Raw genomic sequence first — 14,061 nt, forward strand, 5'->3', positions numbered from 1 at the left:
TCGTTGAAAGGATACCACGCTTTATTATTTGTCTTATAAAGGTATATATATCTCGGTCTCAAAAATTAATCATGTCTATTTAAACTTCTATAGCTTTTATATATAAAAATTCATAGACTTTATACGCTCCTCTTAATACGTCAAATTAGTATTGCCTTGCGCTCAACATCGACCCTTTCGCTTCATCTCTTGCCCTTTGGCTCCACTACTCTCGAAAAATATCAATTTACAAATTTAAGAAATCCTTCACGAGTAATTTATGTTGCACGAAGGACAAGTTCTTATTACGGGTTGATATTTTTCTAATACACGTTTTCGAGGATGGCATTTCAATGGTTGGGAAGTTTGATATTTAACAAATCGTCGTTCGCTTCGTCAGGGAGAAAAATTCTCCCGCGCTTAAAATAATTTTCTTTTTGTAACAGCTTAATTTGATCATTGGAAGCCTAAATCAATCCTACACGGAACTACATTTTCCGGGATTTTTTGTTGTTGAGAAAATACAACTTAAATGAATACCAAGACAAAAACATAAACAATATTTACATTAGCCGTTTAAATCGGCCTTCCGCTCTATCTCGGAAATGCCGTTCGCTCGTTTTACTGTACACCACAATTTTGTTTGAAGTGGAGCGACAGTTTGCCGGGCGTGCTCAAGTAGCCCAATGAAATTTTATAACTTACTTAGCATGAACGACATATAACTCAAATTCCTATAAATATCCATTGGAAATTACGTGTAACATTCAATTTATAAAAAGAGTAGGACAGTCTTGGCAGTTTTATATAAAATGTTGGTGAACCACTATTATATTAGTCAGTCTTTTGAAATATATGGTCAGTTCAGCTCTACTTGAAAAAGAAAAAAAATGAGCATTATATCACTTTAAAAATTGGGTCATAGTTTGAAATTATATCCATACTTTTCATATTTCACAAGGTCTTATATAATTGTTGTTTTTAATTTAGACATGCAGAAAGCCTGCAACAACTAGACAATGGGAAAAAGATTTCTCCATCCGGATGGAAGTGCGAAAAGTATGATCTTACAATTAACCTTTGGTTGAACCTAACTGAGGAGGAAACAATCACGGCGTTGAGCATTATCACGTCACTAAATACCCACTGGCTGTTAAGCTGGGAACCATAACCCCAGACGGTGCAGCTAGGTATGTTGCATTGCAATTGATACAAGATTTGGTGACCTCCGTGGGCCTGAGGATAAAGTCGGTTACTGCGAATCACTTGGTCTCTCACCATTGTTGGTCCGAATAATTATCCAGAGAGGTACCGTATTTCCTCAAATATAAGACGGGATTTTTTTCTTCCATTTTGAAGGCAAAAGTATGTTTCCCGTCTTATAAGTGGATCAAAGATGTTGGCTAAAGATTTTCTTACTTTTAAAGTTTTCAAAACAACTATGTCTCTTCTTAACTATCAAAAAATGAGCCTTCCCCTACGAACGTAGTTTCACTCTTTTCCAGATATTTCAGTTTTGAAACACTACTATAATCTGGGGTATTAAATGGTTCACGTAAACAATGATCATTTTGTAACGTCATTACACGCGATACTTTTTACAGATTTTTTTTGAAAAGTCAAACTCAATAACACCTTGCTCTATTGATGTTTTAAGAAGTGTAACAACAGATTTTGGCTATAACTTGTCTCTTAGTTTTTATAAAAACTATTGATCTGCGGCGATAACATGTCACTTAGTTTTGATAAAATAATTTTCAAAGGATGATTTAGAATGAAAGTTAGATAAATATGAATAAGTAATAAAAAATGTAATTCATATAAAGTATCAGAAAAAGTATACATGTACAAGGATCATGTACTCTGTTGTAAAAGTGAGTGGTCCGGAGCCATTATGGTCCTGCTGTTTTATTTTTTAATATACTTATTAACCAAATTTGAATTTAAATCATTTCAGATGTTTTTTTCCCTATGACCAGGATGATATGATAGAAGATCCAAACATCTAGCTCATTTTGGTATCAATAACACGTCCATGCAAAAGGTAAACCTTATATCTACCATAAATGACCAACGATCATGATACCATGATCTCTACTTTGTCTGCTATGAATAGAATTGTACCTTTTTAATAAGCTCACCTAAGCACACAGTGCTCAGAGGAGAGCTTTTGTTAATGGAAACCTGCACATGGTTAAACGTTTGTGGTTATCAACAACATCTCCTGCTAAACAATTTGATGTTTTTTTTACCAAACTTGATTGGAATTATCCTCAGTGGTCCTCTACTAAAGTTACATAAATTGTTCCAGTCTGATGCTTTAGTAGGTCACAGGAGCCAAAAATCGAAATCTTTAAAATCTTCCTCTCAGAAACTACATTTTGCATGTTACATCGCATTTTGGTTCGCAAGTGAAGTTTTTTCAATCATGGTTTTGGGGTCAAAAATGGCCCCGCCCTCTGAGTTGCCCTCTGGTCGCAAACCCATTATGTTGGTTTTGTCGTGACGCGGCTCAAATACTCGTTATTTTATATAATAACTTTTATCTTTCAGTTGTATTTGATGAGATAACGTCGGCAGGTGTATTGCTCAAACGATGTTGTTGAATTTCTGCCGTAGATTAGACTATGTTATCTTCTATCCATTGACTTGATATAATATAGTAATTAAGGAATAAAAAGGAGCAATTATATAGTTTAATGTTACTTTGTAGCAGTAACTGATTTTTTTTCTTTTAGAAATTATATATTTTTTTTTACATTTTTTTAATCATATGGTGTCCCTTTCCGCCAACGAACCACGAAATATAACCTGGAGCTGGACAAAATAGGAAAAATAGGAAACTTATAAATTTATTCCAGGACGATAACTTAAATGGATTTCTCTTAACAAAAAAGAATGTATCTGTGAAATAATTTGGAATTTTAAATTAGAATGAGACTTTTGGTATTATTCATTATATTTAGTGTGTTTATTTTTAAAACTCATGGGCAGTGTTTCTACACAGGTAAGATAATTTGATGAGTCATATTTAACTTCAGCTTGGACATATATTATTTGTATCTTACTCTACAACGCTTACAACACATTTTGTTCAATTGTCCACAATAACCCGTTAGTAACGAATTTTGAAACATGATAAAATAGTTATTTTGGTCATATTTTTCATTAAGAAATGCAAAACGTCAAATGAACTGGTGATAAGCATTTTTTTTGTTTCATTTATTGAACTCTTCATTCAAAATTTTCACTTTTTTACTCGTCTAGAGACGCCAGCTTTTAAGGGCCATTAAGTCTATGAATGCTTATTTTTTGTAAGCTTTCTATATATGTGATGACCTGTTAAGTTTCAAAATCGTTACTCTTTAAGCCATCTTTTGCGGCTTTTGCATATTGGCAATTAGTATAATAATATTGATTTAGTATTTTGAATGGAAATCAAAATACTACATTTACTTTGTTTTCATTTTGCTACATGTACCATTATTAAAAAAATCATTTCACATTTAGCGCTATTTTCTTCTGCCGATAAAATATATAATTTAGCGTTTTCCCTCCAGAAATTAATAAATGAAAAAGCATTTCATTTCAATATTTTTCTCTCGTAAAACTGTTTGTTTGTTGTTGTTGTTGTTGTTTTTTTAAATTATTATTTGGTGGACTTGTTTCAGGAACCTGCTATACACTCCACGATAACGGTGTTTCATACAGAGGCAATGCCGCTGTAACTAAGTCCGGTCACAGTTGCGTCCCTTGGAACCGTCATCTTCATACGTTTACGTCAGATCGTTTCCGGTATGATGGCCTGGACTCGAACTACTGTAGGAATCCTCTAGGGAAACGTGACTCCCCCTGGTGCTACAAATCACCAACAGGAAGTGAAGAAGACAGTTGGGAATATTGTGAGGTAGAAATGTGTGGTAGGTAAATTTTACATTAAATTTTGTCTTCAAGTTATAATTATAGAAATGTATAATATGAAATTGGGCACCTATGAACGGGGAAGTCGTTAAAAATTAGTTTCATTCTTTCCGTTTTAAAGGTGTCATTCGGTATTACATGCACCGCTTCCGTTTTCACTCTGAACACTCGACGATTATTATTTATCCGAAAAGTTGAGACTTGTTCCGTTATCGGAATACCCCGCCTATTATCATTGTGTTACATTGTAAATGGCGGCGCCCGACTAGAACTGACACTGAAAATTTCATTGATAGGTATAGAATTCTATATATATTTTGAATTGTTTTTATTTGATTTTCTTTTAAATATACACGTGTAGTCTATAGCCGGACAAGCCAAAGCTAGTTATCCAGCTAGACATAATCATTCTAATTGCATTTTGCTGTAAATACACACGATATAGATGTTAATACAACATTACGACAATGTGATAACGGGGAAAATGAGCCGTGTCCCGAGAAAACCAACATGATGGGTTTGCGACCAGCATGGATCCAGACCAGCCTGCGCATCCGCGCAGTCTGATCAGGATCCATGCTGTTCGCTTACAGACCCTATATGAACTAAAGAAACTGATAGCGAACAGCAGGGATTCTGATCAGACTGCCCGGATGCGCAGGCTGGTCTGGATCCATGCTGGTCGCAAACCCATTATGTTGGTTTGTCGTGACGAGGCTCAAATGTCTTTGAACAGACGTGGTGAACATTTGCCAAATGACGTATAGTAAATTGCCTAATATTTTAAACCATATTCTGCAGCACAAAGAATCTTTATGGCGCAGTTTTATGTCGCATCGCCACTAAATATCGCAACATTGCCGTTAAATAACGCACATTTGCCGCTAAATGTCGCAACCACCGCTAAATATTCGCTAAAGCTTCTGCCATTAAATGCCGCAATGGTGACCGTTATATGTGGCAACACACCGTTTGCATTTGCCCAAGATTTATATTCATGAGTATATATGAGCCGTTCACGACAAAACCAACATAGTGGGTTTGCGCGACCAGCATGGATCCAGACCAGCCTGCGCTATCGCGCAGTCTGATCAGGATCCATGCTGTTCGCTATCAGTTTCTCTACTTCTTTTACCGTTTGTACGCGGATGCGCAGGCTGGTCTGGATCCATGCTGGTCGCAAACCCACTATGTTGGTTTTGTCATGACGCAGCTCATATTTAGTAATTTTCGGACAGAAAGGAATCCGTCTGCCGACTCAAGAGAAAAATGCTTTTTAAAGTGGATTGCTCTGCAATGGGCACACTTTCTAGACAAATTTTAAATACATGTATTTTAAAATTCTTACAAATATTTCTTGAACAAAAATGTTTACCTAGTTCAACATGATTTTCAAATCGATTATATCCTGTCCGTGCTCTGCTTTGCGCCATGTCCTATTTTTGTTTGGGGTCCTGCAGGGCTCATTGCCGCTGGTTCTTGTTGCAAGGTCGTTTGGGGGTTGCATACATTGAACGCCGCCTTTCCTTGTTGATCTTGTTTAACATGCTTGATAAAACATTTACGAATTACTAATATTTTGTTCTATAATATTGTATTATAAACATTCACATATAATTCTTTCATGGTTTATCACACATATTTTAAACATAGATAATTATGGTATTGCATACTTTCCAGCATATACCAATTCACATTGAATGGCCTTTTTTGCAATCAAAATGTAAAAATAAACATCAATTTAAGTATAGTAGGCAACTACGATACATATATTAGGTTAAAACATGTCTATAATTATCTTTTAAGTGTACTGCTTTGCATACTTTTTCAAATTTTAAATTTGATTTGTGATTGTCGTGGGTTTTTTCTCGTGAGAGTACGCTACATTCGGAACTGCCTCGGCTATTATCTATAATAACTGACGGACGGAAAGGGCCGAGTAGTTGCGATTGAGGACGCTATCCAGCTACGTTACGAAACGACTGTCTTTCTTCTTGTGTCGTGACCTTACTGTGTTGGTGTGACATTTACATGTCTAGAACTTATTAGGACTTTGCATGTCGTAATTAAAAGTTTTAAAAACTTATTAGGATAAATAAAATTCTTATTTATTGTTTGTATAAAAACCTTATTAGAAGTGACAAAGTACAAATAACAATTAGAATTTTATCTTGTAATTTGGCCTTTGAAGCCCCTTATTTATATTTCTTAACTGTCTTCTAATTATATTTTTATTTCTCCTAATTGGGTTTTTAGAACTCCTTGTTAAGAGTTACAAAATTGTTATTAAGTTTATTTCTCCTAATTATGAGAAAAAGATCCCAATTACTAAAAATGGGACTTTAAAACTCATAAACAGAAGTAAGCATTCCCTCATTAGGAGTTTAATACTATTTATTACGAGTTAAACAGTTTTTTAGTGTTCTTTTTTACAAAAAAAAAAGAAAAAAAGAAAAAAAAAGAAGATTTTTCACCAGACGATTCCGCGTCAAATCACTGCCAATAGTGTCATTTTATTCGAGAGTTTCGACCATGCCACCACATACATGCATCGAGGACATGTTGTAAGGAAGTGATCGTGCGACCACATACACGCATCACAGGTTTCCCCTTCTCGTATGTGAAAAGGACAAAGTACTGTCCACCCTTTTGATAAAGGGTAAACATAAAAAATATGCCACGTCCTTATTGTAATTGATAAGGAGGCTGTTTTGCACAGATATGTCTTGAATTGGTAGTACTTAATGCAAACCAAGCGGGTATCAGTTTCCATCATTTTATGTTTGCAATGAAATCTTCAATAGATCATATGTAATTTCTTGGAAAAAAATTGAGTTTACAGTTCTTTCTATTTTTCGTTCTGTGTAATAATGGAATTATTTTATTTTTGCAAAACATAAACGTTTCAAAAACGTTTTATATGCATTGAATATATATTTCACAATCTGTTTGGAAAATAGCTTAAGGGCATTTTAATGGTGACATTCAGCGGCAATAACGCCACGACAATTAGCGGCAAGACTTTTATCGTCGTTGCGACATAAAACTGTGTTTTTACACTCAAACTTTAGAAAAAAAGTTTAGAAGTGTTCTTAAAATGTTTTTATTTCATTCGATTTAACAGAGGAAAATGATTCAAGATTAAAACGCGCTCTTAGATAAGTGGAGAGCGGTTCAAAAATTAATTTATGGTTATGCCAAACAGATGTTTTTATTTGCAGATAAATGTTTATTTCGAGGAGTTCAGCTTAAAACTGGAGACAGATTCCATGATGGTTGTTCTATGTGCATATGTCAAGCTACTGGAATAAAATGCTTAGAGTAGGTGCATGTTTACCAGTATACTAATGTTTTTCTTTCAAAAATAGTAATTTTCATACATTGTACTCTTATTACATCTGAAACTTAGACATTTTTATGCATGTATTTTTGGGTACCTGGTTATGTGAGAAGACTGTGTCCGAAATAAATTTTGATTGATCCAGTTGGAAACAGAAAATTAAAAACCACTGCAATCAAATTTCTGCTGTTGTTTCTTTACCTGTGGGTCTGCTTAATTCTATCCATACGGTCATTGCGCCATTCTGTTGAGGCAGTATAAGAGTATAAAAAAATCCTCACAAAAAGTAAAACACACATAACTTTGGTAAATGGTATTTAGTGCAGTACTGGTAATTATCTAGAATCGTAATATAAACAAACAAATAGTGCAAAACGTCAATCGATTCCTGACGGGCATTGCATGATTATCCTTAACTGTCTAAAGTTTGCATATGAAAATTCAAACTTATTTATTTATACTTCTATGCCATAGAAATGTTGATTGTGAAACCTATACTTCTATGCCATAGAAATGTTGATTGTGGAACCAAGACTTCATAGTTCCTGTATATTCATATGCAAGTAATGACTACTATTAGGTTTTGCATAAGAATAACGTGTTTACTCCGATATGAATTTTCTCTAAAGCAAGATAACTTAATAGATAATTTGAGCCGCGTTACGACAAAACCAACATTGTGCGTTTGCGACCAGCCTGCGCATCCGTGCAGTCTGATCAGGATCCATGATGTTTGCTTACAAGTAGAGAAACTGATAGCGAATAGCTGCAACAGATGAAAAAGTGGTTCCAGTACGGAGCCAATGAGTAACTGACTTTGGGTAGTATATAAGTACATCAAAATTAAAAAGCTTTTAAGAAATAAAAATAAAAGAAATTTTTAGGCATAATGGGCCTTTAAACATAATATTTCTGAGAAAAACATTGTCTGTCATGCAAGTATCGGGATCTTTGGACTGAAATCTGAACTCATCAAAACTTTACTTTCAGGTTTGTGACGATTATTTTGTATAAAGGTATGAACTGTCTTATGTTATTGTACCTGATCTTATCTGATGTATTTCAGGTGTGACGCAGGTCCTCAATTTACCAACGAGATGGGATGCTACGTAAAATACAATCATGACGAGCATTTCCCTCGATGTTGCCCCCAAATTGTTTGTCATGGAAAGGATTCAGATTTTGACTTGACAGAGTATTTTAACTATCTGAAACTGGTGTTACGAACTCATGTCGCCTCATTTGTGTCAAATACCAACCAAACACACAGAGCAGAAAGCCGGACTTTAAATAACATTCATGTCTTGCCTTAAAATTTTGTAAAGATACTGATAAAGTGCTAAGTCTTTTAAAAAAAACCATACCGAATAAAAAAAAATGCAATAACATAGTCAATGTTTAAGAATAAATGAATGAATGTGCTTCTTTTTCCTGAATCGTGTCCTTTTCACTATATATTGAATAGAGTAAGAAATATATCCATGGAAATGTTATATACATTATTTATTGTATACTTGTAATGTCTGAAAAAATGTCAAAGTCTTAAGTATATGAAAAGACTGTTGAAATGAATAACCATTTTTCAGACAAATATCATGAATTTTTACAATACTGCACATAGTATAACTGGCGTTTTTAAATATGATCCGAATACACAGATGCTTTCAATCTATAAATACTTTTACATTTTAACTTCGAATAAATGATTTTTTGCTGTACTGAGTAGATCTATTATATACATTCGTTATAAAAGATTTTGAACGGTTTTATGGTCGTATAATTTATATGGTCGCGTATTTAAACGGCTGACATAAAAGAAGTTCACTCTTTAACACACCACGCCTATGATTAATTAACACAACCACGTGAAGAAACATTTAAAGGATCAGCTGAAACATAGGTCAGTAAAAGAAATTGAACGAGAGGTGAATTCAAATACCGACGACGATTTCGAGAAGCAGCGCAATGAGTTTCAACTGAGAACAATTAAACATGAATTAAACACACAAAAAAACAAAAAAACAAGCTGACATCGACGAATATTGCGGATCAAATTTTAGAGTCGAAGAACTTGCTAAAAACTAAAGAGTTTGTCAGAAGCGTGAAGCATGATGACGGCCTCATGTATCCGTTAGTGACTCTATACTCAGACCAGCAAATAACATACATCAAACAATTATGCTGTCGAGAAAATGGAGTTGTATTGGGAATGGATAAGACGTATAATCTTGGCGAATTCCATGTAACGCCGACTGTTTTTAAGAACACACCGTTTCTGTGACGAAAAAATAATGAACATCCAATATGCTTTGGCCCTACGTTCATTCAACAAAAAACTCTACTATACGAGCATATTCATCGTTCTTATTAGATATTACCCATGGTTTCACTGAAAAGGAACTCGGCAATCTAGTTATAGGCAGGAATGAGGAGCTTGTCTTTAAAGGTGCAATCAGGAGGTGTACCCGACATCTGAAGGAAAACACAAATCGACACATGGAAAACATTGTAGGATATCCGTTGAAAGAAAGAGAGGAAATTTTAGCTGCAATTTACGGTTCCAACGGGCTTCTGCAACCTACAGACATAGCTACATACACAATGAGAGTCAATAAATTGAAAGAGCTTATAGAAAAGTTTGACGGAAATGTTGGTGAAAAAAGTTCATGGTATTTTTCGAAAAGAAACTGTTACCAATGTTACAGGAGCATGTAATCACTCCAACTGAAAAAGGGAAAATACCAAGCCACTGGACTAGTAATAACTCATCTAGAGCGCCAATCACATAATGAAATTTGCAGTCCTGTGGAAAATGCAAGATGTACTCATGTTCATCAACACTCTGCATGGTATAATTAAAGGAGAACAAACTGAAAGATGCAGAGCAATAAGAGACATGGGCAACTTTAAGCTAACTGAGAAATTTCAACATCACGCCGTCGATATTGATTACTGGACAAACTATGTCTGAAGAAAGTAGGCAACCGATGGTACTAAAACTGTGAAAAAAAAAAACATTTGAAGGACGGAAACCCAACCAAAGAAAGAGAAAAAGGGCCGAAAAATCAAGGACGCTAAAGGCTTTAGTCGGGAAGGAAGTTCCATAGGATCTCACCGGGTGTTCTACACACCGACTTTAGCCACTTACCCCTAGCAAACTAATACAACTTAGAAAAGAAAATTCTGAATACTTGTTATTTGGTGTAAAAAGGCTGATACAACAGTTATATATATCTTCTTCATGAAATGAATAAGAGCGAGTACTAAACTAAATTGATTGAACTACGTTATCTGTTAGTTTGAGGTCAGGGCCAGTACAAGCTTAGGGTCCAGCTAAACATCTGGCCGTGAGTATAGTATTGTCCCCGGCACCCTGGTGTCCCCCTGGATGTCGAGGAGGGGGATTTAGGTATGCTAGGTTGCCAGGGAGGTGCTCTGATTGAGTTCAGGATCTTACATACGGAAAACTACGTTCTTGCTATGAGGTTGGTTCTTGCCTAAAGTGTTACATTTAGTACTTCTAAAAAATTATAATTTTAAAAGTCATCATTTATTCAACATGTTATGTACACATTTTGTATATATATGCCACATTATTTCAATATCATATTACATCATGTACAGTACTTTTTTGTCTTTAACTTTTTTGTGTGTGTGCGTGTGCATGCATATCGATGGCTGAACGCAACACTGGTCTAACTTGATTTTTACAAAATTCCAAGGAGGCTATAAAAACTTCATTAATTCTATAAATTGGACATTTATGTTATTATTTTTAGATTTTTATATCCATATAAGTAAAAATTTTAGTTTAAAGGAGTTTCATAAATTAATATTGTTAAATAAAAAAGATATTTGAAAAGATATGAGTTAGATCAGTTTTCCATTTATAAATCACCAAATTTCAATTATAAATTTTCAGCAAAACTGGTCTAACTTGACTTAGCCCTATGTTGCATTTACAAAGTGGGTTCAATAAGGCCAAAAGAATAATCAATAAGTGCTTTGTTTGAAAAAAATAAGATGATATAATGAAAAAGCTTTTACTTTAACCATATTTTAGTATGTTTTTCAAAGAAAACTTTTTTATGGAAACCGACGTGTTGATTTATACAAAATTGACAATTATTAGCATAACATAATCAGAAATCAGACATTATAAAAAAGTCAGTTGTTTTATCACATAAAAATATTTAAAAAAATCTAATTATAAAGTTTAAGGTTAGAATACATGCTTCAATGTTGATAAGATTTTTTTATATATAGCATTATTCAATGTAACATTAAAAATTGAAGCACATACTCATAACTGAAAAATTGAAGCATGTATTCTAAAAACACAAACAATTTTATTCAAATGAACCTTATATTTGCCTATTGGATTTTCATTTATATTTTCAAGTTTATATATATAGTCAGAATTTCAAGTAAAATGTTAATTTTAGGAACATTTGCATAAACTAAGGTTATCTCTCCAAGTTGCCAAAGAAAAAACTTTTGCCTCTTTTTGTAATTTAACTTGGAATGGCACCCATATCTATAGCTTTGTCCACCTTCATTTGTCATTATCCGATATACTCAATTTTTGTCAGATTTTTAAACATAATTTTTTCCCATATTCCTATTACAGTTATTCATTACATTTCTCTTTTATCTTTTGTCATTCTTACTTTTTAATCTAATATTTTCCCCCATTTAATATTTTTTTAAAATTGTTACATAAATTATCATTTTAACCATTCTTGCCAGCACTCATCACCAGTATAATGATTTCAAAAAACCCTAATTTCACTTTCAAAATGATCAACAGCATTTTAATTAACATCATTATCCTTGGCTTTTATATAAACAGCATTGTCTCCACTAGCCCTTATTACACCAACATTACTATGAGTAACTCATCCCACCACCACTTTCTTCCTCTCCACCTATATAAGCAGCATTGCCACCTCATTACATCAGTATTGTCATCAATCACACTTTTATCAACAGCATTGTCATCGTCAGCACTTGCATAACCAGCATAACCCCCACAAACTATAATTTCACCAATATTGCCCCCACTTCCCTTATAATACCAACATTGTCCCTGGCAACCCTTATAATACCAGCATTGTCCCCACTAACTATAATATCACTAACATTGTCTCCACCAACACTCATATTACTAGCATTGTCTCCACTAACTATGATATCATCAGCATTGTCCCAACTAGTTATAATATTACTAGAATTGTCCCCACTAACTATATCATCAGCATTGTCCCATTACTAACCCTCACATTACCAGCATTGTCCCCATTTACTATGATATCACCAGCATTGTCCTATCTATGATTTTGAAAGCATTGTCTCCACTATTACCCTCTTATCAGCATTGGCCCCACTAAATATAATATATCACCAGCATTGTCCCTACTTTTTTCTCAAAAATTTCTTTTCTTTTCTTGTTGGGTTTTATGTCGCACTTTTACAGTAGAGGTCAACTGTATACATGGTAATACTCCAGCTTTACCAGTGGAGGAATACCTCAAGTACCTAAGTTCTGTTGCTTCAAGTTTGTAACACCCGAGGTTAGCTTATAAGGAATTTACTTAGCCTTTAAGAAGTTACACCTGCTGCCTGTAAATTAAATGCCGGTGGGAATATACAACTTGATGGTAACCTTTTATTGTGGTAAAGAGACTGTGCCAAGTTTCCGCTACACAACTACCCTAGAGCTAGATATTACTGTTTGTGACAACAGCTTGTGTTTGATTTTGTTTCTATCAATGATATTTCGTAAAGAAATAACGATAAGTAATACTTTCATTTAGCACTTTTCTCATATAGTATGACTTTACAACTTCATTTGTTATGGCAAAATGATGTCGTCTTTTAAGAACGTAATTGATTCATAAAAGGAGCTTGGGAATGACATCATTTAAAAACATTGACTTTTCTTACATGGGGGATGTAAGACATGTTTTTCTAGCACCGGTGTAAACAGTAAATAATTCTATCTGATATGCAAGAAAAAAATCTTTCCTGTTTCAGCTACATAAAAATGACCTCAATTGTGTTGGTGCACTGTAAAACCAAACCAAACAAACCAAAAAAATTATTTAAATGATTACAAGCCTCGTTTCTCCTCGTGGTGTGGCCTGGATGCAGATTATTTTAACCATCTGTAACTGAACGCTCTTCAAAGAAGACATTATTATTATAATAAATATATTAATTACTTGATAAATATTTTTTTTTAAATATTGCACAACAAAGGGAAAAATATATTCCTTTTTGTACAATCATTCAAAACACTTTTAAAATTTTCCTATCAACATAACATGTTATTTTCGTAAAAACAGAACTTATTTTCGCACAGCGGCTTAATTATTTTCGTACATGTATTTCAGTGATTTTCGGAACAAACAGGTATTTTTTTATGCAACTTTGAGTATATGTACATTTTTTTATAATAACAACAAGTTTAAAAGGTTTATGTTTAAAATTCCTTCATTCAAATTAAACTAAAAAGCACTCGTGATTTTCTCGTTTCTCCACAAGTTCCGTTATTTTCGTGTGACGTATTTTCGGCATAAACTACAAATTCTTAGGTATTATTCATATTTCTTAACATTTTATCAGCTATAAAATCTATCAAATTAAACATATATCTATAATAAACTTAAGTATTTACAGAAATAAATGCAACTTTATAAAATAAATCTTATTTTCGTATGCCCGAGATGGTTCAGTCAATTTTATTGCCTACTTTAAATGGGACATTGGATGATTTCAAACCCTGGTTGATCTTTGTTTTCTTTTAACTAATTCCTAGC

At 33.7% G+C, this 14,061-nt stretch overlaps 1 protein-coding gene across 1 annotated transcript; it reads left to right on the forward strand.

The window, feature by feature from the left end:
- The first annotated feature begins 2,853 nt into the window (after positions 1-2,853).
- LOC132745699 (uncharacterized) lies at positions 2,854-8,583 on the forward strand. The gene is made up of 4 exons (XM_060734663.1): positions 2,854-2,986; positions 3,651-3,899; positions 7,122-7,221; positions 8,307-8,583. The coding sequence occupies exons 1-4, from the start codon at positions 2,914-2,916 to the stop codon at positions 8,551-8,553; spliced, it is 669 nt and encodes a 222-aa protein (XP_060590646.1). The 5' UTR covers positions 2,854-2,913; the 3' UTR covers positions 8,554-8,583.
- Positions 8,584-14,061: the final 5,478 nt, after the last annotated feature.

Source organism: Ruditapes philippinarum, unplaced genomic scaffold, assembly GCF_026571515.1.
Source record: "Ruditapes philippinarum isolate M1 unplaced genomic scaffold, ASM2657151v2 ctg13419_1_1_1_1, whole genome shotgun sequence".
NCBI lineage: Eukaryota > Metazoa > Mollusca > Bivalvia > Venerida > Veneridae > Ruditapes > Ruditapes philippinarum.